The sequence below is a fragment of the Nyctereutes procyonoides genome, unplaced genomic scaffold, assembly GCF_905146905.1.
Source record: "Nyctereutes procyonoides isolate TBG_1078 unplaced genomic scaffold, NYPRO_anot_genome, whole genome shotgun sequence".
Lineage (NCBI taxonomy): Eukaryota > Metazoa > Chordata > Mammalia > Carnivora > Canidae > Nyctereutes > Nyctereutes procyonoides.
In genome coordinates this window covers 4264183-4286411 of record NW_026575042.1, presented here as the reverse complement: position 1 = coordinate 4286411, position 22229 = coordinate 4264183, and the positions used below count along the sequence as shown (strand labels likewise).

Below are 22229 nucleotides of genomic sequence, written 5' to 3'. Positions count from 1 at the left end.
ACATTCCCGCTGCTGTAGGTTTCTGCCAAACCACACTGTAGTAGTTTCATGTGTTTGTCTCCCATATAAAACAGCCAGCTCCTTGGAGGTGGGGGCTAAGTTGCAAGCTCTGGTCTGGACACCAATGGCCCTCAGTGACTCTTCATTGGATGATGGGTGCTGGATGCATGGGTGACCATGGGTTTTCAGTGGCTACAAGCCAGTGCCTTAGGTCTCCCCAGCCTGGTCATAGGCCTCTCTTAAGGGGATTCCTAATTCCTGAGCAGACTGTTGGCACCTCCTGAGGGTGTTATCAGGTAGGAGGAAACCAATAAATGTTGTCATCAGACATAAGCATTTTTTTTTAAGATTTTATTTATTTACTCATGATAGACACATAGAGAGAGACACAGGCAGAGGGAGAAGCAGGCTCCATGCAGGGAGCCCGACGGGGGACCTGATCCCGGGTCTCCAGGATCACGCCCTGGGCCAAAGGGAGGCGCTTAAACCGTTGAGCCACCCAGGCTGCCCCCAGACATAAGCATTTGTTTATTTCCCTATATACCACCCCTTTTTCTTTCTCTCTCTTTTTAGCTTTTATCTCTTAAGCTTACTTAGTTTTACTTACTTTTATATTTGTTTACTTTGCATTTTGCAATTATTTTATATGTTAAAGATTTTATTTATTTATTTGAGAGAGACAGAGATAGCAACCGAAATAGGACAGGCAAGGAATCCGGGAGACATGGAGTCAGAATAGCCAGGGCCAGGCAAAAGACAATGGGTCTGAAGCAGTTGAGTTTGGGTGTAGGTAGACAGGTGGTGGGCAGGGCTTGTGTTGAAGAGTGGCAGAAAGGGAGATTTGATATCAGGCATGGAGATCTTGGCCGTCAGGTTAAGCAGTTTGAGTTAATTTTTTTTTTTTAAAGATTTTAGGGGAGGGGGAGAAAAAAAATAAATATCTTATTTATTTATTCATGAGAGACACAGAGAAAGAGGCAGAGGGAGAAGCAGACTTCATGCAGGGAGCCTGATGTGGGACTCAATCCCAGGGCTCCAGGATCAGGCCCTGGGCCAAGGAAGGATACTTAACCACTGAGCCACCCAGGTGTCCCAAGTGTGAGTCAAATTTAGGTAAGAGGGAGCCCTTGGAATCTGGAGCAGGTGGAATGAGTGAGGGCCTGGGTTAGGCCGAAACAGGGAAATTTAAATGGCATGGAGATTTTCAGCTACAAAATCAGAGAGCATCTGGAATAAGAAACTGCTCAGATATATAGTACATAATGATTTATACATATTTTGATTTTCTGCTATGTTTGTCTTAAAAACCACCTTTACTGTTATTTGCCCCCTTATGAAAGGTAGATATTTCATTTTAGAAAATCTAGGCTGGGAGCTTAGCTTCAACATAGTGGGCCACAGGCAGCCACACTGGGGGCTTGAGGAAGAGTGACAGGAGATGGCAACTCTGTTAGGGAGGGAAGGAAAACTCAATTGGTTGTGTAAGAGGCAGAGGGCCAGTGGAAGGCAGTGATGAGGCCATGATACATTTAAGTGGTAGGGACACTCCAGAATAATGATGATAAAAAGCTAATATTTAAATGTGTGCTTGAGTATTTACATTAAAAGCATGAGAAATCTGAGGTGCAGGGAGTCTAACTAGTTCAAGGTCACACAGTAAAGAGTGGTGGAGCTGGGATGTAAGCCTAGCTGAGCTCTGCACTACTTTTAACTGCCACATCTGCTTATGGATTTTTTACCTTTCACATGTACAATTCAGATATCTCTACTGTAGTCTATAAATTTCTAGGTGACTAGAGCTTATGTTATATGGTCCTGATGTGCTGCTATTCTGAACTCTGGGTTGATGAAAGCAGCTGACACACTTCTGTCAAATGATTTCAAGGCCAGAGTCAGGGTAGAGTCAAGGTTGGCTAGGTATGTAGAACTCCACTGCACCCCTGCAACTGGCAGGATGCAGGCAATGATTCAACAGTGTCTGTTAAGCTGGTACCTCTCTACCCTTATGGCTCAAAATAGTAATTGTGTAATATTTGTTTAATGTTTAAAGAGAATACTCTGATTTGTGTACTTAAAATTATGTAAATACACCCTCAGGATGCTGGTGAAAGGTGCGATTTTGACATAACAAGCGGATACATCAAATATTTAATTAAAGGACCAGATGAAAAAAGCAGATGATAGGGATGCTTGGGTGGCTCAGTGGTTAAGAGTCTGCCTTTGGCTCAGGGCATGATCCCGGAGTCCCAGGATCAAGTCCCATATTGGGCTCCCTCCGAGGAGCCTGCTTCTCCCTCTGCCTGTGTCTCTGCCTCTCTCTGTCTCTCTCATGAATAAATAAATAAAATCTTAAAAAAAAAAGAAAAGAAAAAAAGCAGGTGATGGTAATGTAGTCTAGCCACCCCACTCCCTACCACCCACCCCAGGTCTGAGAGAGCAGCAATCCAGTGTCATCTTTGAAAACAAAATAGGAGGGACGCCTGTGTGGCTCAGCGGCTGGGCTTCTGCCTTCTTCTCAGGGCCTGATCCCAGAGTCTTGGGATAAAGTCGCACACTGGGCTTCCTGCAAGGAGCCTACTTCTCCCTCTGCCTATGTCTCTGTCTCTCTGTGTGTCTCATGAACAAATAAAATATCTTAAAAAAAATACAAATGATTTATTTTCAGGATCCAGAAATGTATATGTACCCCCTGTGTAATATTAACTAGTGGAGGGAAAACTGAAAGGTTGCTTGCTCCTCCCTTGCTAAGGAAGGGTGTTTATTAGCTAGTGGCAATGAAAAATTTAATACTAGTTTATAGCAGGGGACTTGTCTTGGACCTTTCATCTGGATAGGTGGCTCTTATTCCTCTCATGAATAAGCTATAGCCTTAGTCCAATCCTAATTTGTTCTTTATCTATTTACCATATTTAAAAAACCCTCCTGGGCAGCCCAGGTGGCTCAGCGGTTTAGCACCGCCTTCAGCCCAGGGTGTGATCCTGGAGTCCCAGAATCGAATCCCACATCGGACTCCCTGCATGGAGCCCGCTTCTCCCTCTGCCTGTGTCTCTGCCTCTCTCTCTGTGTCTCTCATGAATAAATAAATAAAATCTTGGCTGTGGACTGTGGGCCGCCGGGGTCGGTGAAGGATCTCAAGATGGCTGGGCGAAAACTTGCTCTAAAAACCATTGACTGGGTAGCTTTTGGGGAGATCATACCCCGAAACCAGAAGGCCATTGCCAACTCCCTGAAATCCTGGAATGAGATGCTTACCTCCAGGTTGGCTACTCTTCCTGAGAAACCACCTGCTATCGACTGGGCTTACTACAAGGCCAATGTGGCAAAGGCTGGCTTGGTAGATGACTTGGAGAAGAAGTTTAATGCCCTGAAGGTTCCTGTGCCAGAGGATAAATACACTGTCCAGGTGGATGCTGAGGAAAAAGAAGATGTGAAAAGCTGTGCTGAGTTTTTGTCCCTCTCAAAGGCCAGGATTGAAGAATATGAAAAAGAGCTGGAGAAGATGAAGAACATAATTCCATTTGATCAGATGACCATTGAGGACCTGAATGAAGTCTTCCCAGAAACCAAATTAGACAAGAAGAAGTATCCCTATTGGCCTCACAAGCCAATTGAAAATTTATAAACTTGAGTTGAGGAGAAAGCAGCCCCGGCCCTCATATTATAAACATTGGACATTAAAAATAATGATACGGTGTAAAAAAAAAAAAAAAAATAAAAAAAATAAATAAATAAATAAAATCTTAAAAAAAAAATCAAAACCTTTTTTTCTCCCTTCTCTTACTTTTTGGTTTATTCTGAGCAGTTGTCCCCAGGAAACTAACCCACACACTGCTGTCAAGTTTGATTCCTGTTCCTGGAGTCCCACCTTTCTGCTCCTCTAGGATGTAGGATGTCTCAGGTGGCTTTTCTTTCTTTCTTTCTTTCTTTCTTTCTTTCTTTCTTTCTTCTTTCTTTCTTTCTTTCTTTCTTTCTTTCTTAAGATTTTATTTTTTCATGAGACACACACAGAGAGAGAGAGAGAGGAGGAGAGAGAGGCAGAGACACAGGCAGAGGTAGAAGGGACTCGATCCCCCCAGTCTCCAGGATCACAACCTGTGCTGAAGGCAGCACTAAACTGCTGAGCCACCCGAGCTGCCCTTCAGTTGGCTTTTCATCTTGGTCATCCACTTGCAAACTCTCTCTTAGAGTCTTAAGACCAGGAGGACTGTAGAGGTTTTTTTTTTTCCTCCCCCCTTGGCCTTTTTTTTTTTTTTTTTTAAACCTTTTTAGACGATGGAGGGTGGGGCCAACCAACTGGGTGTCAGCAGGGCTGGTCGCCTATCCCTTCTGTGACCCTCTGGGGCCATCTTCCTTCTGGCAATTCTATTCCCCCATCTGTTTTCCTCTTGTTTTTGTTAAAAAAAAAAAAAAGAATTAAAAACAATCAAAGAAAGGAAAAGAAACAAACTCTAGAAATATAACACCTCTGGAGCAACGCCAGTATGGTAGAAAATTCTATAGGTGTTTAGATTCATGTGGAAGCATGTACATGTTTACCTGCAGCTCTCAAATTATGGAAGAAACTCATACTGGCAGTAGATGGTAGCAAGAGAAGCTCCAACATAATCTTAAAGTATAAGATGTTTACTTCTCTTTCATTGGCAAAGAAGAGCTTTGTTTTGTGTTTTTCTAGTTTTATCGAGATACAATGAACATATGTTTTGGTTTTATGTGATAATAATTTTTACACTCCTTGCAGAGTTCAGTGAATGCTCCGTGAGCTTAGATTCACTCCAGGTGCTGAGGGGAGAGCTTCTAAGAGCAGCTGAGGACCTGGCCTTCCATGTTGGGCCTGCCAGGCTCTTCCTCCACCTGGAAGCTCTTCCCATCTCAGGACAATACCTATCTCAGGGCCTCAGGATGGATTTGTCCCTTTAGGGAGGTGTTTCTGCAGCCTGAGGACTTGAGCACATTTGTCCAGCTGGGTGGATTTGAGAGCTTCCCATGTTGATCTTCCCTGGAAAACACCCTGAATCCTGATGAACCCAAATTCAGAGGAGCTGGGAATATTTATATGGTTGCCTTTTTTTTTTTTTTCTGTTATCTCTTTGGTTATTTAAGCTGGATACCAGAGTTTTTTTGTTTGTTTGTTTATTGAAGTACAATTTACACACAGTGAAATTTTGCACAGATCTTGAATGGCAGGCTTACAAGTTTTGACAAATGTACACACCAATGATATATTGGTTTCATTATGCCAGAAGTTTCTGTCATCCCCCTTCCCAGTCCAAGTCCCTTACCTCCAGGGATGCCTTTTGTATTCTCACATCTTGGTTTTGGACTATTCTACAATTTCCTGTAAATGGAACCAGACAGTATGAACTCTTTTGTGTTTGGCTTTTTTCTCTTATCATGATGTTTTTGAGATTCATCCAGTTAGCTGCTCATACAAGTAGAACCCAAGATGTCACTAACAACTTGACAGTGGGGACAACTGTTCCACCCCCTGGCCTTCAGACCAGATACCCTCTAAATCCTGGGATGTGGCCCTTCTGCTCCTCGAAGTCCGCCCTTCTAGGGCCAAGCAAGCTCCTCTCTCAAAAGTGCTCAGGCAGCCCGAGACACCACCCAGATGGCCGCGGGGCCATCACCGGGTAGCCTCCCTGAACAGCTGCCCTCTGCCCCCCAACCCCCATTACATTCAAAAGGAAACTGGCTCCTCCGCAGATCTGAATTCAGATTCGTTAAATTCCACGCATCCAATTGCACGCAAGTGTGTGTTTTGGTGTTGCTATTGCAGAGTCCTTAAGAAAACGTAAAAAGGAAAGAAAAAAAAGTGTGTGTGTGTGTGTGTGTGGGGGGGAACCCAGACCTCACTGGCAGTGGTTATCGGCCTCCGTGGAACTCGGATTCAGAACGCAATCTTTTCTTTTTTAAATAAACGAAGAGTCGCCCTCCGCTCCTCGCTCCGGGAGGTTTCAAAGGTCGTCGCACCGAAGCCCGGGGGCGTTCTTCTCCCCAGCGGCCGGGGGGAGGGAGGAGGTCGGAGGGAGGTGGGGGGAGGGGGGAGGGGGGAGGGGGGGAGGAGGGAGGGAGGGAGGAGGGAGGGAGCACACAAAAGCGAGCCGTGCCGAGAGGGCTAATGTTTCCTGTTTGCCTGGAACCCCCTCCCCTGCGTCCCCTCCCCCAGCCCCCTCCCAGCACTCCGGCGGAAGTGAGTTTGCTCCTTTGGAGATTAAAAGGATTCCGAATTCCAATCAGTCCCAATAACCGGCGTCCTGAGAGGAGAGGAGGAGGAGGAAGAGGCGGCAAAGCAGAGAAAGAGGGGCACGCGCGCGCGCGCACGCACTCGGCCCGAACCGGGCGGGGGGGGGGTCGTGCAAACCCCGGGAGGCCGGAGCGCAGCGCCCGAGCGCAGGCCGGCGGGCGCGGCCGGGGCCACCCGACTCTCGCTCGGCGACTCGTCCAGAAGGAAGATGACGCGGGCGGGCGGCGCTGGCCACGCGGCTCCCGGGCTCACCGGGCTGGGCCGGGGCCGGCTCCACTGATTCCGGCGCGCCCCGGAGGAGGCTCCGTCCTCGCGGCTCGGGATCGGAGGGGGACCGAGGCGAGGGCGAAATGGCCCGATGACAAAGGAAATGTGATCCCCCTCGGCTGCCAAGGTTTCGGAGAGGACGGACGTGAGGAGGAGGAGGAGGAGGAGGGGCGCGGGGCGCGCGCGGAGCCCGGATAGCATTGCACGACGGCTCGCGCGGAGCGGGCGGCGGGTACATCTAATATCTTCCTGCCGATGAATAATTCAGGACGGCCCGCGGGGACCTGCGGCCCCGCGCTGCAGCGCGGCTGAGCCGGAGGGGCCGGAGCGCGCGCAGGAGGCGCCGAGGCCGGGCGCGGCGGGGCACGAGGGCCGGGCCGGGCCGGGCCGCGTGGGGCGCGCGTGCGTGTTGGGTGTCGGCGGCCGCGTCGGCCGGGCGGGCGCGCGGGAGCCTCGAGGCGCGGGGGGCGCGTGCGTACTACCCGCGTGCGGCCGCGGCCGGGCCCCGCTCGCTTCCCTGCGCCGGGGCCCACCGCCCCGCTGGGGAGGCCGCGCCCGGCCGTGCGCCGGCCCCGAGCGCCGCGCGCCGGGCCGCCCGGGAGCCCCTGGCCGCCGCGTCATGCGGAGGGGCAGCCGGCGTCGCGCGGGGGGACCCGGGCTTGGCGTCGCGCCGCTCCCGCCTCCACTAGTTTGGGGCGCTTTCCTCTCCCAAGAGGAGCCTAAAAACTAAGTCTGCTGGAAGGAAAGCAACGCAGCGAACACTCGCGGGACCAAATTCCGCTTCGGCCGCCGGGACTGCGGCTGCACAGCGGACTCCGCTTTGGGGGACTGACCTCTGCAGGGAGGGCCGCGCTCCAGCTGCTCCAGCTGCTCCAGCTGCTCCAGGGAGCCCGCTGACCTCCCTGCCCCCGCTCGCGCCTCGCGTGTCGGGACTTGTTCCGGCGCTTCGGCCTCCAAAGGCGCGCAGCCTCCGCGTCCCGGGAGGAGTCCGTGTCGCCCCTGCGGAGTGGCATTTGATGCCCGCCGCGCCGGGGAGCGGCCCCCGGACCGCCGGCCCGGCCGATGCCCGTGTGTGAGTGAGTCGGCGGCTCCCCCACCCGCCTCGGCCGCCGGCCCCCGGCCCCCGGCCCCCATCCTCCATCCTCCATCCTCCTCCTCTTCCTCTCTGGTCTCCTCCCTCCTCGCAGTCGGCTTGCAAATGGCTTCGTTCCCCGAGCCCGACTTCCAGGTCTGCCTGCTGTGTAAGGAGATGTGCGGCTCGCCGGCGCCGCTCTCCTCCAGCTCGTCCGCGTCGTCGTCGTCCTCGCAGACGTCCACGTCGTCGGGCGGCGGCGGCGGGGGCCCGGGGGCCGCGGCGCGCCGCCTGCACGTCCTGCCGTGCCTGCACGCCTTCTGCCGCCCGTGCCTCGAGGCGCACCGGCTGCCGGCGGCCGGCGGCGGCGCGCCCGGGGAGCCGCTCAAGCTGCGCTGCCCGGTGTGCGACCAGAAGGTCGTGCTGGCCGAGGCGGCGGGCATGGACGCGCTGCCCTCGTCCGCCTTCCTGCTCAGCAACCTGCTGGACGCCGTGGTGGCCACGGCCGACGAGCCGCCGCCCAAGAACGGGCGCGCCGGAGCGGCGGCGGGCGCGGGCGGCCACAGCAACCACCGGCACCACGCGCACCACGCGCACCCGCGCGCGCCCGCCTCGGCCCAGCCGCCGCTCCCGCCCGCGCCGCCGCCGCAGCCCGCGCCCTCCCGCCCGGCGCCCGGCGGCCCCGCGGCCTCCCCGTCCGCGCTGCTGCTGCGCCGGCCTCACGGCTGCAGCTCCTGCGACGAGGGCAACGCCGCCTCGTCGCGCTGCCTGGACTGCCAGGAGCACCTGTGCGACAACTGCGTCCGCGCGCACCAGCGCGTGCGCCTCACCAAGGACCACTACATCGAGCGCGGCCCGCCGGGGCCCGCGGCCGCCGCCGCGCCGCAGCTCGGGCTGGGGCCGCCCTTCCCCGGCGCGCCCTTCTCCATCCTGTCGGTGTTCCCCGAGCGCCTCGGCTTCTGCCAGCAACACGACGACGAGGTGAGCGCGCGGGCGGCCTCCCGGGGGCGGAGCGGGGTGTGCGGCCGGCGGGGGACCGCGGCACCGGTGCCGAAGCGGGGTGTGCGTGTGGGCCGCCCCCCGGGTTGCGCGTTCTACCTTTGTGGGGGGGGGGAGGGGAGGCGGTGCGGCCCGGCAGGTCGTTCCCTGGGAAGTGTGTGTGCAGAAGGCTGGCTTTGGGGTGCTTGCTGCGAGAGGCCGCGTGAGATCCAAGACGGGGAGTCCCTTCTCCTCCGTAGGGCGCCCTGTGGCAGCCCTGGTCTCCCGTAAGAGGGGCCGGGACGAGCCAGGGCTGGGGGCGGGTGTGTGCAGAGCTGGTCTCCGGGCGCCAGGGCTTCCCCCTCCCCTACCTCGATGGTTCTCGGTTTGAGAACACCTCCTCTTTGTGGATTTTGATTTTTTTTTTTTTTTTTTTTTTTTTACGTTTCTGTTTGACGAAACGTGCAATCCGTTGAGACGCGGGATGGAAGAGTGTGTCTGTAGCCGTGGTCGCCCTGTACGCGCGCGCCGCAGGCTCCCGGGGTAGGGTACTGAGGGCTCTCCCTTGGCGCGTGTTCTCATTTTTGTTTGGCCAGTTTGCAGGTTGTGGTCGTTTAGGGAGGGCATGAGCTCGGGTAGAGGTGGCTGTGCGGGCGTGGACTGCGTGCGTCTGTCTGGAGACCTGGCTTCCACGTGCGCGCTCGTGGGAGACCTTGCCCATTGACCTCGCCGAGCTGGGAGTCCCTTGGGCCGCTCCCGCCTGCCCCGACTCCTAGCCCCGCGGAAACTGGTTTCCCAGGCTGGGGAGGTATCTCCACCCCGCTTTGCCCGGGGCTCGGTTGCCAGTGGAGAAGAACCAGACCCATCTGCAGCGGCTCGAACCCGGGGGTGCGCTGCAGCCTTTGGGTTTGAGTTCGCCCTTTTGGCCGTCGAATAGACACTTCCTTGCTTATAATTTACATCCTGTGAGAACTTCCACTTAACCTGAGCGCATTCCAGGAAGGGACCAAGAATGTTGAGGCGCTAGGTCTGCTGGGAGGGTCGGTAGTTAAGCCATCTACCTGTAGACCCGAGAGATGTGTGTGATCGCCGTGCTCTTGCCTTGGGGGGAGAGCAGATGGCAAAGGGTTCAAAAATCCTAGTGGGAGTTGCTGCCCGCGAGTTGGAGCGGGCGTGCCGGTGCCGAACGCGGCAGGGGCTTGCACAGCGCAGCCTTCTTCACTCCTAACCTGTTATTTGGGCAGGAGGGCGGAGCTATTGCCTGATGGCCTTAAGCCGGCGTCTCCTATTGGAAAAAAGTTGAAATTCTAATCTGCTTGTTGTGGGTGCCGCATTCTAAGTTTCCTTTATAGGTATTAGGCTAGGGGGCATTCTTTTCCTTCGTTTTTAAGCTTTGAGTAGATTCATCTTAGAAGTTTCCACATTCGTGGGTGAATGTTTGTACTAGGTTCTCTCATCACTTTTAGGAAAATGAATGAGCTAAATGCCGATCTTGAAGCCCAGGAATGAAAAGATGGAGTCAAATCACTTGAAGATTTAGGGTCAAATAAATGTGTGTGGGTGGGTGGGTGGGTGGGTGTGTGGGGGGGCGGGTAATGAAGGGAGAGGGAAAGAGCGTCTTGAATCCGCCACAGTTTCCCTCCTGGGAGGGGCCGTTGGTTGAATTCTCCCTCCCAGCAGTTGAGTTTAAATGTCAGGTTTTATTTAAATTACTCCCCGTTAGAGATCCACATTCATTTTATTTGGGTGAAAATAAAAGATGCTCAGCGTTGCCAGACTTGTAAAAGATTTATACACTTTTAAAATTATAAAACTATTCAAACGGTGTAGGCGAGTGTAAAGTGAGAAGTGGGGCTTGCCTCTCCCTGGAGGTTCCTGGATGCCCTGAAGATTCACTTTGTGAGTTGTGCAATACTAGATTGAATTTTGGCAAAGATGTTAAGATGTTACATTGTTGTTAAACTAAATATTCTTTAGAAAATGAAATTTTTTGTTTGAGCAGAATTCTGCTTCCCCTCTTTTATTTAAAGAAGAAAACGTGGAAATTGATTTTTAGCCCTTTCATCATCTCTGCATTTAGAATGCTAGAAATTTTTAGTTTTAAAGTTGAGAAACCAATGCTGTGAATAAAGGACCAAAATATCAGGAGAGAAAGCACCAGGTTCATAGAGGGGGTCCCACCCACAAATTCTCCCTTCCTTTTTAAGAAAGTGATCAGCAACTGCTTTGGAATACTGTTCTTATAAAAAACCATGCCTCTGACTGGGAAGGGAGTATGAAGGCATTTTGGAAGGTGACTGTCTTCTGTTTGATTGTGATGGATGGAATCTCTAAACCCAGTTTTCTGTGTGCAGAGTCTACCTCGTTTTTCAAAAGGTGTTTCTTTACTGAGTTGCCTTCTGTGTCGACAGGCGCCATTAAATAATTCAGGGTCCTCCCTGCCTTACAGTGATGCCTCCTGACCTTGGAAGGAGGCTGGAACCCTGGCTTTCTCTCCCCATTTAATTTTGGGGAGGGTGCCTCCAATAGTTGGACACCCAGGGATGCTGAGGCAGCCAGCAGGATCGCTTTCCCCACCGCTTTTCTTAAGCATCCCCCTGGATTGGCAAGGAGGTGTTTTGAGAACTTGATTTAAAATGTACCTGCAAAACCTCAAGGGAATTGTGTTTTCCTACAAAATGATAAAAGATCCGTGGCTCATTTAAAAAGACGTAGGTTGGGTTTTCCGTTCGTTTTGTGCCTACAAGGGTCAGTTGGAAGGCCTGCAAGGCCGCAGGCCCCAGGCGCAGCCAGGCCGGGAAGCACGGTTCCGCGGGCCGGGGTGGGGGGCGGTGGGGGGACGACCGCGCAGCGGTCAGGACCGGCGGGGGCCCTGGGGGTGGTCCTCCCCCCCCCCCCCCCCCCCCCCCGCCTCGGTGGTGGGTGCGCGGGCACCTGAGAAAGGGCACTCGAGGAAAGGCTGTGCACGCACTTTTGGGCCGGGTTGAGTTCAGTGCGACTTGAGCCTCCTGCTCCAGCTGCCTGAGGGTTGCTCTTCATTGTATTCTCGACGTATTGGATGCGAGCCCTTTGCTGCTCTGGAGGGACGCTGGAAGCCCGGACCTCGGGGTGGGGGCGGCCAGGGTGTGTGTCGTGTGCCAGAGGACTGGGCATCGGCATTCCGTGAGTGGCTCGGTAAGTGGTTGGAGGCAGAGTGAGGTGCGAGCGTGTTCTGTCCCCAGGAAAGGTCCTGTCAAAGCAATGTGGGGCGGTGGGGGTGACACAGTTGCCCTCTTGAGCCAAGGGCAACATTGTAGCTCAGCCACTGACCATGGCAATACTGTACCCAGTTAGGCAGGGCCAGCAGGAGCGTACTTTCCTGGGTTTCCAGGAAGGAAAATGAAGTGCAGGTGCTGAGATAATTTATATTTAGTCCTTGCGTTGGGCTTTAAAAAAAAAAAGACTTCCTACAAATATAATGTCCTAGAATTCTAACCCAGTATGATCCCTGGAGATTGACCATCCTTGGCTTGGACTACTGTCTTTCCTCAGGAAACCACTCAGACCACTTTGAGAAAGACCATTTGCGGCCTTAAAATTGGTTGTGGAAGGAATTCTTGTCTTGTGTCTTATTTTGAATAAGTAATGGTGAATGGGGATATTACCAGTACTAGTACCAATATATTTTACAGTCCTAGAGTCTTAATTTTTTTCAGGCAAGCACCTCCAGTGTGTGTGCGCGTGTGTGTTTAAACCATGGACGTGCTATGTAGATTAATTATAAGCCGTATATCAAAAGACATTTTGTTAAGAACAAGAGGGGGAAAATGAATAGAAATTGTGTTCTAGTATTTCTTTGACCTGCTCTGCAAGATTTGGCGTCTGTGTCTTAACACCTACATCTCCTCTATTTGCCAGATAATCAAACTTTCAACACATAACTTGGAAATATTTAGAGCTTGATGCTTTGAATCCAGTTTAGCAAGTTGAAGTCTCTTGAATTAATTAAAAAAAATGCTTGATGAAGATTTATGGAAGAGAATTGTTCCTTTTTTTTTATATACCTTAATTCTTTAGCCTTGAATGTAATCTGTGCACTCTTAAAATTTGCACTGGAGTGTGCCTAGCTTGCCATTAAAGTGCATAGGGATGGACTTTACCAATGTGGGTCCCAGGGAAGTGGGCCATGGCTAGTTTGGCGAGGCTGTTGTGATATCAGGAGTCTGAGGAACCTTCGATATCTTCTTCCTAGAACCTAAACTACACTGGTTTTAGCGTTGCATAGACTTGTGTTTGGTCTGCAGAATTTTTATTTCCAATGATCAGAAACACATATTTTGGAAACAGTGAAGATGTAAGATGTTTTATGAAGAAAACAAGTTCTTCCATTGGTGCTACTATACATTCTTTATGATTCAGATATTTTCAAGTTAAATACTTAAGACCTGGAATAAAGAAATCTGAAGGGATCCCTTGTCTCTGCCTCTCTCGCTTGCTCTCTGTCTCTCATGAATAAATAAATAAAATCTTAAAAAAAAATCTGGAAAGATTTAAAGATAGGAGTACATTTTCCTTTTTTACACTCCAATTTTTTCTCCCACGTTAGCTACTTATAGATACTATTTTAGAATCCTTTCAGATTGCGGGACACTAAAACCAACATTAAAATGTATGGTTTCCTAAAGTGCTACTTAAAATAGAAACAATTTCTTGTATGTAAAATTTTGAGCATAGCTGTTTAGCTTTTTATGTTGTCGTTTTACAAACATTGTACATATATAGAAGGAAGTTTAGCTTTTGGGGGAAGCTATAAATGAGGAGGTGAAATCGTTAAAATGCTGTTGTTGGTTGTTAGTTGGCCAGGAGACAAAAGGGTTTGTAATTTTTCCTGATTAAAGAGAAGTTTTAATTTATCAATTCTATGCCTTTAAAATGTAACCCTCCCTTCCCCAATTTTATTTTCTCTGGTGCTAACTTAAAAGTCACATGGTTTGCTTAGTCTTGCCATTTCTCCACCTCAGTTCCTCACACAGGGCAGGGTTTATTTTAGATGCATTCATTCTTAGTGAATAAAGGACCATTTTGGTGTCATTCTTCGTGACACTTAAGCAAAAGGTTGAGAAGTATCCTACCATGCAGGCGATTTCAAAGTAGTGTCCCCCCCCCCCCCACTAACAAAGAGTTAGAGGCTTGGCCCAGTAAGGCTGTTTTTTTTTTTTGTTTTGTTTTCTTTTGTTTTCTTTTTTTGTTTTTTTTTTTTTTTTTTGCCATCTCTTATTTTGGAAGAGAGCAAGAGAAAGACATTGGTAAAGAATTACAGTTGCCTAAAGGGAGCAAGATGGCCACCCATTGCAGCCCACTCTTTTCCCCCTTCTCTTGACCTTTCAAGCATTGTGACTTGGAAGAGGAAGCCTGATCCATCTTTCCTCTTCAGTTGATGTGACCTCGTGCTTGTTCAGTACTAAATTATTCCTCTCCCTTTGAGGTTTTGTCTATACCCACAAACCACATTGACTGAAACCAGATTGAGTATATTGACTGACAAGAACTGCAGAAAAATTGGAGAGGGATGGGGGCTTGAATGCTGGCTACTTATATCAGAAACTATTGGACTTAAGCCTTGTTCCAGTGTAATTCTTTCCTTCTGATGCCATCTCCAGCTTCCCTCCTGCTTTAGGTAGTTTGCTTACTATTGGCTTTGAAGGTAGGGTGCAGTGAAATGCTGGAAGACCTCAGTTTCTGAGTTTCACTTTCTACTGTAACCCACCTGACATTTGGGGAGATCCATATTTAATCTGAAGACTTTGGGCCAATATTTTGTTTTGTCCTCCTTGATGTGGAGTTTCTCCCAATCTTAGTTCCTTACCTGAACATCAGATCCCACCAAGTGAGTTCTTTTTAAAGTGAATCTGTGTGATAATCCCAGTTTAATGGCCAAAAGGCACAAAAATTCGTAGGCAGTTGTAATTTGTTCAAACTTTTTCCACACAGATGCCCTAAGGAACTGGTAACCTTTAGCGATAAAGTTACTGCTCTCAGTAATGCATTAGCAGATGAAGTGTTATAAATATTGGGCTTGGTCATGAAAAGGGGGATAATTCTCGATTGTGATTTATCCAGACAAACTTCTGCAGAATAGCACATTCTGCCAACATTAATGGAATTTGAATGAAACAGAGCAGTGTACACAAAAGAGAATGAAGTGGGTCAAGGACAGTTGTGAGGACTGAGGGCATTCTTTTGTGGCCCTGACACCTTGGGGAATTTTGAGGGCCCTTGAATGAGCCCTGGACCCTGAGCTGGTGAGGAGCGGGTGGGAATAACAGGAGCTCCTGTGCCTTCCTAAACCTGTGTCAGCAACTGTATCCATTAGTTGTTACTTCTGGAAAGCTTGGCCAGCCATTTCCTTCTAGCCTTAACCACTTGCAGTTTTAAAAGTTTTTCTTGAAATGTCAGTGGGTTTGGGGAACTACTTTCATACTCTTTTTGACTAATTGGGATAATTATGAAAATGCTATTAAGAAATCTATATACAGGATCCCTGGGTGGCGCAGCGGTTTAGCACCTGCCTTTGGCCCAGGGTGCGATCCTGGAGACCTGGGATCAAATCCCACGTCGGGCTCCCGGTGCATGGAGCCTGCTTCTCCCTCTGCCTGTGTCTCTGCCTCTCTCTCTCTCTGTGTGTGTGTGTGACTATCATAAATAAATTAAAATAAAATAAAATAGGGGATCCCTGGGTGGCGCAGTGGTTTAGCGCCTGCCTTTGGCCCAGGGCGCGATCCTGGAGACCCGGAATCCAGTCCCACGTCGGGCTCCCGGTGCATGGAGCCTGCTTCTCTCTCTGCCTGTGTCTCTGCCCCTCTCTCTCTCTCTCTCTCTCTGTGACTATCATAAATAGAAAAAAAAAAGAAATCTATATACAAACTCATGACCCCGAGATCAAGAAGTGGCATGCTTCTCTGAGCCAACCAGGCACACCTAAAATAAAACCTTTTAAAAAAATAGACACAGATTTTGCTGCTGAATATGGTTCTTTTTTTTTTTTTTCCCTGAATATGGTTCTGAGCACTACTCCAGCACAGATGTTTTTGAAATGAGAATTGTGACTAAGCTGGCAGTCCTTATTAGGGTGTGTTTAGACCACATCCACAAATTTGGGTCAGGGCCCTCTGCCTCTCTGGGATCAAGGTCAGAGGGAGATGTTTCTTAGGATCATCTATAGACTTGTACCGAAAATGTAGCCACAGGAATATATGGACAAGTGTGGAGCAGAAATATGGATGTGGTAAAGAAAGTTTTAGCAGTAGTTTCCTGTGGAAGGACTTCTCTGGTTTGGGATGGTGAAGTTGGTTCCTCCAGTGTTAGAAAACTGCAGACTGAATGAGGTGCTGCCCCTGTAGTGCTCCAGTGTTGCTGGGTACAGAAGCCTGAATGATGTTACCTAGAAGTTCACAAGATTGAGCACATCTTTATTCCCTCTGATTTCCTATTGTCAGAGTCTAACCAGGGACTCATCAGGCCAAGCAGAGATGTGGTTTGCTCAGTCCCTATCACCCCCCCCCCCCCCCGCCCCAAGTCATGACGGGACACAAGGAGTTTGGGTTTGTGGCTGAGACAACAATGGCTCTGCAGCATATAGTTGGAAAGATGGCGTCCCATTTGGGCCATTGCTTCTAGCAGGCACCACCTGACCTGATTCCATATGAAACTTCTCATGAAATGTGGGGAGGACCTCAGACTAATAACCAGAATGTGTTCTGGCCAAAGTTAGCTGTGCCATCCCTATCAGTGCAGTGAATGTCCCCTGCACCAAGCTCACAGCTGACTCCTGCCAGCGGGTTGCACTACCGACAAGCCTCCCTACCCTGCATCCAGCTCTCACCAGTTCTGTGCTAATCAGGAGAGACTGCTCTGTCTGTTCCCGAATCTTTTCATGTCCCTTGTACTTTTTTTTAAGATTTTATTTATTCATGAGAGAGAGAGAGAGGGGGGCAGAGACCTAGGCAGAGGGAGAAGCAGGCTCCACGCAGGGAGCCGGATGTGGGACTTGATCCTGGGAATCCAGGATCTTGCCCTGAGCTGAAGGCAGACACTTAACTGCTGAGCCACCCAGGTGTCCCCATGTCTCTTGTACTCGATGTAATCACACAGTTTAAGGAAAAATGAGATGAATGCAGAAAACTTCTATGAGACTTGACTTGGTTAAAAAAAATGTGTGTGTGTGTGTGTGTGTGTGTGTAGGCCCTGGAGAAACAGCAGAATAGCCTCCAGTCCTTTCCCTCATGGAGTTTACAGAGCCGTTTAGGGTTGGGATTCCCTGCCTTCCCCAATGGCCTTGATTTGGTTCTGACTCCTAAGTGGAGCTGCTGCTGGTACACAGAGGGGACTTCTGTGGATGACTGCCTCCTGGCTTTCTGGTGTGAACTAGACTGTCTGGTCCATTATGGCCCTAATCTTGAGTGAGGTGGAGGGAGGCTCAGTAGAAGCTGCAGGAAGGAACCCCCCCCGCCCTTTCCCTGCTTTTCCTCCATCTCCTTAGCCTTGAAGATGTCCAGAACCACCACCCCACCCCATGCTTTGTCTGCAGTTCATGCTGCAGAACCTTTGATTGAAAGAAGGCCTGACTCTGGTGCTTTCTTACTTTGTTTTTTTTTTTTTTTTTTTTTATTTATTGAGTATAATTTACATACTGTAAGATTCACATTCTTCAGGTGTATGGTTTTGCCCATCTTGATGAGATTATACGGTGTGTGAAAACTACCATAGTCAAAACACTTCCATCACTTCCAAAATGTCCCGTGCCTCCACCTCAGGCAACATGGATCTGTTCCCCAGGCCTGTGGGTTTGTCTATTCTAGAATGTCAGAGAACAGAATGACACAGAGTTGAAGACTTTCAAGTCAGGTTTTTTCACTTGGCATACTGCAGCCAAGCCATCCACACTGCTGCCTGTGTCCAGTTCCTCCCTTTTTATTGCTGCAGAGTTTTCCACTTGCTGCATAGTTTTCCACCGTATGAGGTACCACACTGTATATAGTTGCCAACTGAAGGGCTCTTGTATTTCCTGTGATCGTGAATCTTTCCTGCCTGGAATATGTGCAGTGCTGCCTTGAATGTGGTGGTCCATTTGGTCCAGTCTTGTCTTGGAGAGTCTAGCGCCCCTTCTCATCCAGCAGGTGTGTTGTGGGTGACCTTGTGTGCCTTTGAGCCTCAGTGTCCCCATAACTCTATAGGGATGGTGACATTTTTTGGGGGGGAGGGGGGATGGTGACATTTATGCTAGACTGCCTGGGCTGACTTGAGAATCAAATGAAGTATTTTCTGATAATAAATTGGAGTGTGCCTGTACATAAATATAAGTGTACATCAATAATTTGGAAGTGTAAAGTGAAGGAATTTATTTGGGGCCAGTGGAATCACTGCCTAACTACCTGCCAGTGCTGCTCTTTTTTAAATAATCCTTCAGAGGGATCCCTGGATGGCGCAGCGGTTTGGCGCCTGCCTTTGGCCCAGGGCGTGATCCTGGAGACCCGGGATCGAATCCCACGTCGGGCTCCCGGTGCACGGAGCCTGCTTCTCCCTCTGCCTGTGTCTCTGCCTCTCTCTCTCTCTCTGTGACTATCATAAATAATAAATAAAAAAAAAATAATCCTTCAGAATTCCCCCGTCGCTTGAATTGAAGTACAGTTGACACGCAGTGTTGCAATAGTTTCAGGTGTACAGCAGAGTGATCGGACAACTATATGTTGTGCTACCTGAAAATGTAGATCCCACTTGTTATCATACAGCACGATTACAGTACCATTGACTATATTCCCTGTGTTGTGCCTTTCACTTCTTGATTCTGTAACTGGAAGCCCGGACCTTCCACTCCCCTTCACCATTTCCCCTTGGTTTTTCTTCCCTTCCCTTCCCTTCCCTTCCCTTCCCTTCCCTTCCCTTCCCTTCCCTTCCCTTCCCTTCCCTTCCCTTCCCTTCCCTTCCCTTCCCTTCCCTTCCCTTCCCTTCCCTTCCCTTCCCTTCCCTTCCCTTCCCTTCCCTCCCCTCCCCTCCCCTCCCCTCCCCTCCCCTCCCCTCCCCTCCCCTCCCCTCCCCTCCCCTTTTTGTTAGCTTTATCAGAGCTTTTAGGGATTTAGAGAAATATTCTAAAAGGAATATTTGTTTTACCAATGTAATTGGACTTAAATAAAAGCCACATAGGAACAAATAAAAGTAATAATCCTAGCTCCAGTCAGCTATGGGCCAACTCCAGTCTGTGGAGGTTTGAGGGAATCTTGGATAGAATCCCCACATAGTATGGATGAAGTAAGGTTTAAGAATCTACTCTTTTAGATTCAAACTTCAGTTGTAGGTTGAATGTTAATAGGGGAGAAAGTTTTTGTGTTAGGATTTATTATTTTTTTATTCATGAGAGAATGAGAGGCAGAGGGAAGGGGATCACGACCTGAGCTGTGAAGGCAGATGCTGCTCAACCACTGAGCCACCCAGGAGTCCCTGTTAGGATTTATTCTTCTTAATAACTTGGAAACCAATTCTGAAGGGCCAGCAAAATCTCTGCTACAAAATGTCTACTAGCAAGAGATAGTGGTTAATTCTAGACATTTGGGACTTTCCACAATTGTTATTAATTTTGTAATTGTATTCACTTTAAGTGTAGGGTGCAATACATAGATGTGCCTTTTATAAGAAACTAAGATATCTTCATCTGCAGCATCTTTGCTTTACTCTTGGTTATTTGCTTACTAAATTGTGTGTTTTAATACTGTTAATTATTTATACAAATATTACTAACAAATATATGCAAAGAAAGGCACTACAAATATTTGTGCATGTCAGACTGAAAGTTACACTTCAGATTTGAAGTTTGAAAATAAAATTCCCTCAAGGAAGATTGTTGTTTATATATAATATATATATATATATTTTAGCATTCATATTTTGATTTTTCATCCCTTTGATCGAATAAGGTCTACTGCAGAACCAAGCACAACAATTTAGCAACAGCCTGCCCAGTTCATCAGTGCCTATTTTGTTCTAGCCCCATATAATTTACTTTCAGGTATTTGTGTGTATATGTTTGTCAGGATACAAAACCAGTTCTCCTTTTCTCCACTCAAAAAGGCATGAAAAGCAACAAATAAGTGGGAATAAAATTAAGAAACTGTGTGCAAGATCAAATTATGAAGATGAGGAGAGGGTAGACTAGACACCCAAGGTTTAGGGAAAGAAATTGGGTGTTAGGCTCTCAGGTCCCCATTGTTGGCTTCTAACAGTTATCTCGTGTATCTTGATGGAGAGGGGTATTGCATGGGGTAACCCCAGAATGTTCAAGATAAAACATTTTTAGGTTCAGCAGATAAGAGAACAAAAGTCTACAAAGCTAACTTGGAGAGGTCCCTGTCAGGTCTGCCAATCCCTTCTCATTTTAGTTTCCTTGACTTGTGGGCAGCTCTTGTAAGGGCTGTCCCTGTTTGATGGCCCTCATCAGCTCTTGGTGCTGGAGACAGACAGGTTTGTGCGCAGTGAACAAAAAAGAGGAACCCAAATGAATGAATATGTAATAAAAATTATGGAACATTGGCAAACACTTGATGGGTGGGGGGGTGGATGGGGAGGTAATAATCTTTCTAAAAATTTGTATTTTTGGAGGGCTCCTAGGTTAAGCAACCCACTCAGTTTTTGACTTGGGTCATGATCCCCAGGGTCATGTGATCCACCCAAGTCACTCTGTGCTCAGTGGGGAATCTTTTTTTTTTTAATAAATTTTTATTGGTGTTCAATTTACCAACATACAGAATAACACCCAGTGCTCATCCCGTCAAGTGTCCCCCTCAGTGCCCGTCACCCATTCACCCCCACCCCCCACCCTCCTCCCCCTCCACCACCCCTAGTTCCTTTCCCAGAGTTAGGAGTCTTCATGCTCTGTCTCCCTTTTTGATATTTCCCACCCATTTCTTCTCCCTTCCCTTATATTCCCTTTCACTATTATTCATATTCCCCAAATGAATGAGAACATACACTGTTTGTCCTTCTCCAACTGACTTACTTCACTCAGCATAATACCCTCCAGTTCCATCCACGTCGAGGCAAATGGTGGGTATTTGTCATTTCTAATGGCTGAGTAATATTCCATTGTATACATAAATCAGTGGGGAATCTTGCTTGAGGATTCCTTCCTAGCTCATGCCTGTGCAATGAGCGCCTTCTCTCCTGTTCTCTCTCTCAGATAAGTAAATAAATCTTAAATTGTATTTTTTAAAAAAGATTTTATTTATTTATTCAAGAGACATAGAGGCAGAGACACAGAAGGAGAAGCAGGCTCCTCGCAGGAAACCCAATGCAGGACTCCATCCAGGGACCCGAGATGGACCGGAGATCACCCGAGATCACGCCCTGCTCAACCCCTGAGCCACCCAGGCTTCCCTTAAATTGTATTTTTTTTTTTTTAAGATTTTATCTATTCATGAGAGACACACAGGCAGAGGCACAGGCAGAGGGAGAAGCAGGCTCCATGCAGGGAGCCCGGTGCACTGAAGGCAGGCACTAAGCTGCTGAGCCACCCAGTGATCCCCTCTTAAATGTATTCTTTTAACAACATTGAAATTTTTAAAAATTTCACAGCACTTGTCATTTGGGGTTGTAATTTTTCTGAATATGTATATGCCTGTGACTGTATTTGACCTTTCATTCCTTCCTCCTTTACCATACTCTGCTTGTAGTTGTTGGATGCATGGAGAATTGAGCTTTTCCTCAGGGCTACCTTGTATTCTATTGTCAGGAGGTGATTTGGACCAGTTATTCTAATCAAGTAATACAGGAATATATCTAAGTGGTGATTATCTGCAAAAAAATTTTTTAGAGATTTTATTAGAGAGAGAAAGAAGTGAGCACAAGAGCTGAGTGTCGGGAGGGGGCAGAAGAAGAGGGAGAGCAGGCTTCCACTGATCAGGGAACCCGATGTGGGGCTCCATGCCAGGATCCTGAAACCATGACCTGAGCCGAAGGCAGACGTTTAACCCACTGAGCCACCCAGGTGCCCTATCTGTAAAATTTTTAAAAAGCGTATGCCCAGTGCTACTTCTTTTTTAAGTGTCATCTCAGTTTCTGTGCGTTTTCTTCTAAATCCTTTTAACATCCATTGACACACACATTAGCCTATAGAAATGTAGTCGTAAAAACATGTAGACGTTTTCTTGTACTGACTTGCTGGTCATTAGTGCTCTGAACTTGGTGTTAATGTGGGATTTATTTAGCTGTCCTCTAATTTGGATTTTCTCTACATTTGTCCATTGCCTTCACCATGCTTGTCCTGTGTCCCTGGTACTTTTGGAAAGAAGATCCTGTCTTATCTCCAGCCCTGGAATTGCTAGGAGTGCATTTGAAATGTTAATTTGCTCCTGAGAGCCTGCCTCCCACCAGTCACATTTCCTTCCCGCCCCACCAGTCCTCGTTGCCATCAATCTAATGGGAGAGAAATGGCTCATGGCTCGTCCTGTTGTTTTACTTTGCATTTCCGGGATACTGTGAGGCGAGTCTTTTCATATGTTTATTGGCCATTTGTGTTTCCTCCCCCAATTGCCTTGGTTCCTGGGCCTCTCTCTCCTGGGTTTTAAAAATCAATTTGTTGGCATTTTGGATAAATAACAGTACTAGCTATCTGCAGAGGATTTCTTCCAGTCCATGTTT

General features: G+C 48.6%; 2 protein-coding genes across 2 annotated transcripts in view; both read left to right on the top strand.

The window, feature by feature from the left end:
* The first annotated feature begins 3100 nt into the window (after positions 1-3100).
* Positions 3101-3692, top strand: LOC129507172 (ATP synthase subunit d, mitochondrial-like). Its single transcript, XM_055321448.1, has one exon. It carries the CDS (start codon positions 3137-3139, stop codon positions 3620-3622), a length of 486 nt encoding a protein of 161 aa, XP_055177423.1. The 5' UTR covers positions 3101-3136; the 3' UTR covers positions 3623-3692.
* Positions 3693-7712: 4020 nt separating this feature from the next.
* TRIM71 (tripartite motif containing 71) overlaps positions 7713-22229 on the top strand; it is a 67513-nt gene continuing 52996 nt past the window's right edge. The window contains exon 1 of the mRNA XM_055320870.1: positions 7713-8567. Within this exon, the coding sequence (XP_055176845.1) occupies positions 7713-8567 (855 nt within the window). The remainder of the gene's footprint in view (positions 8568-22229) is intronic.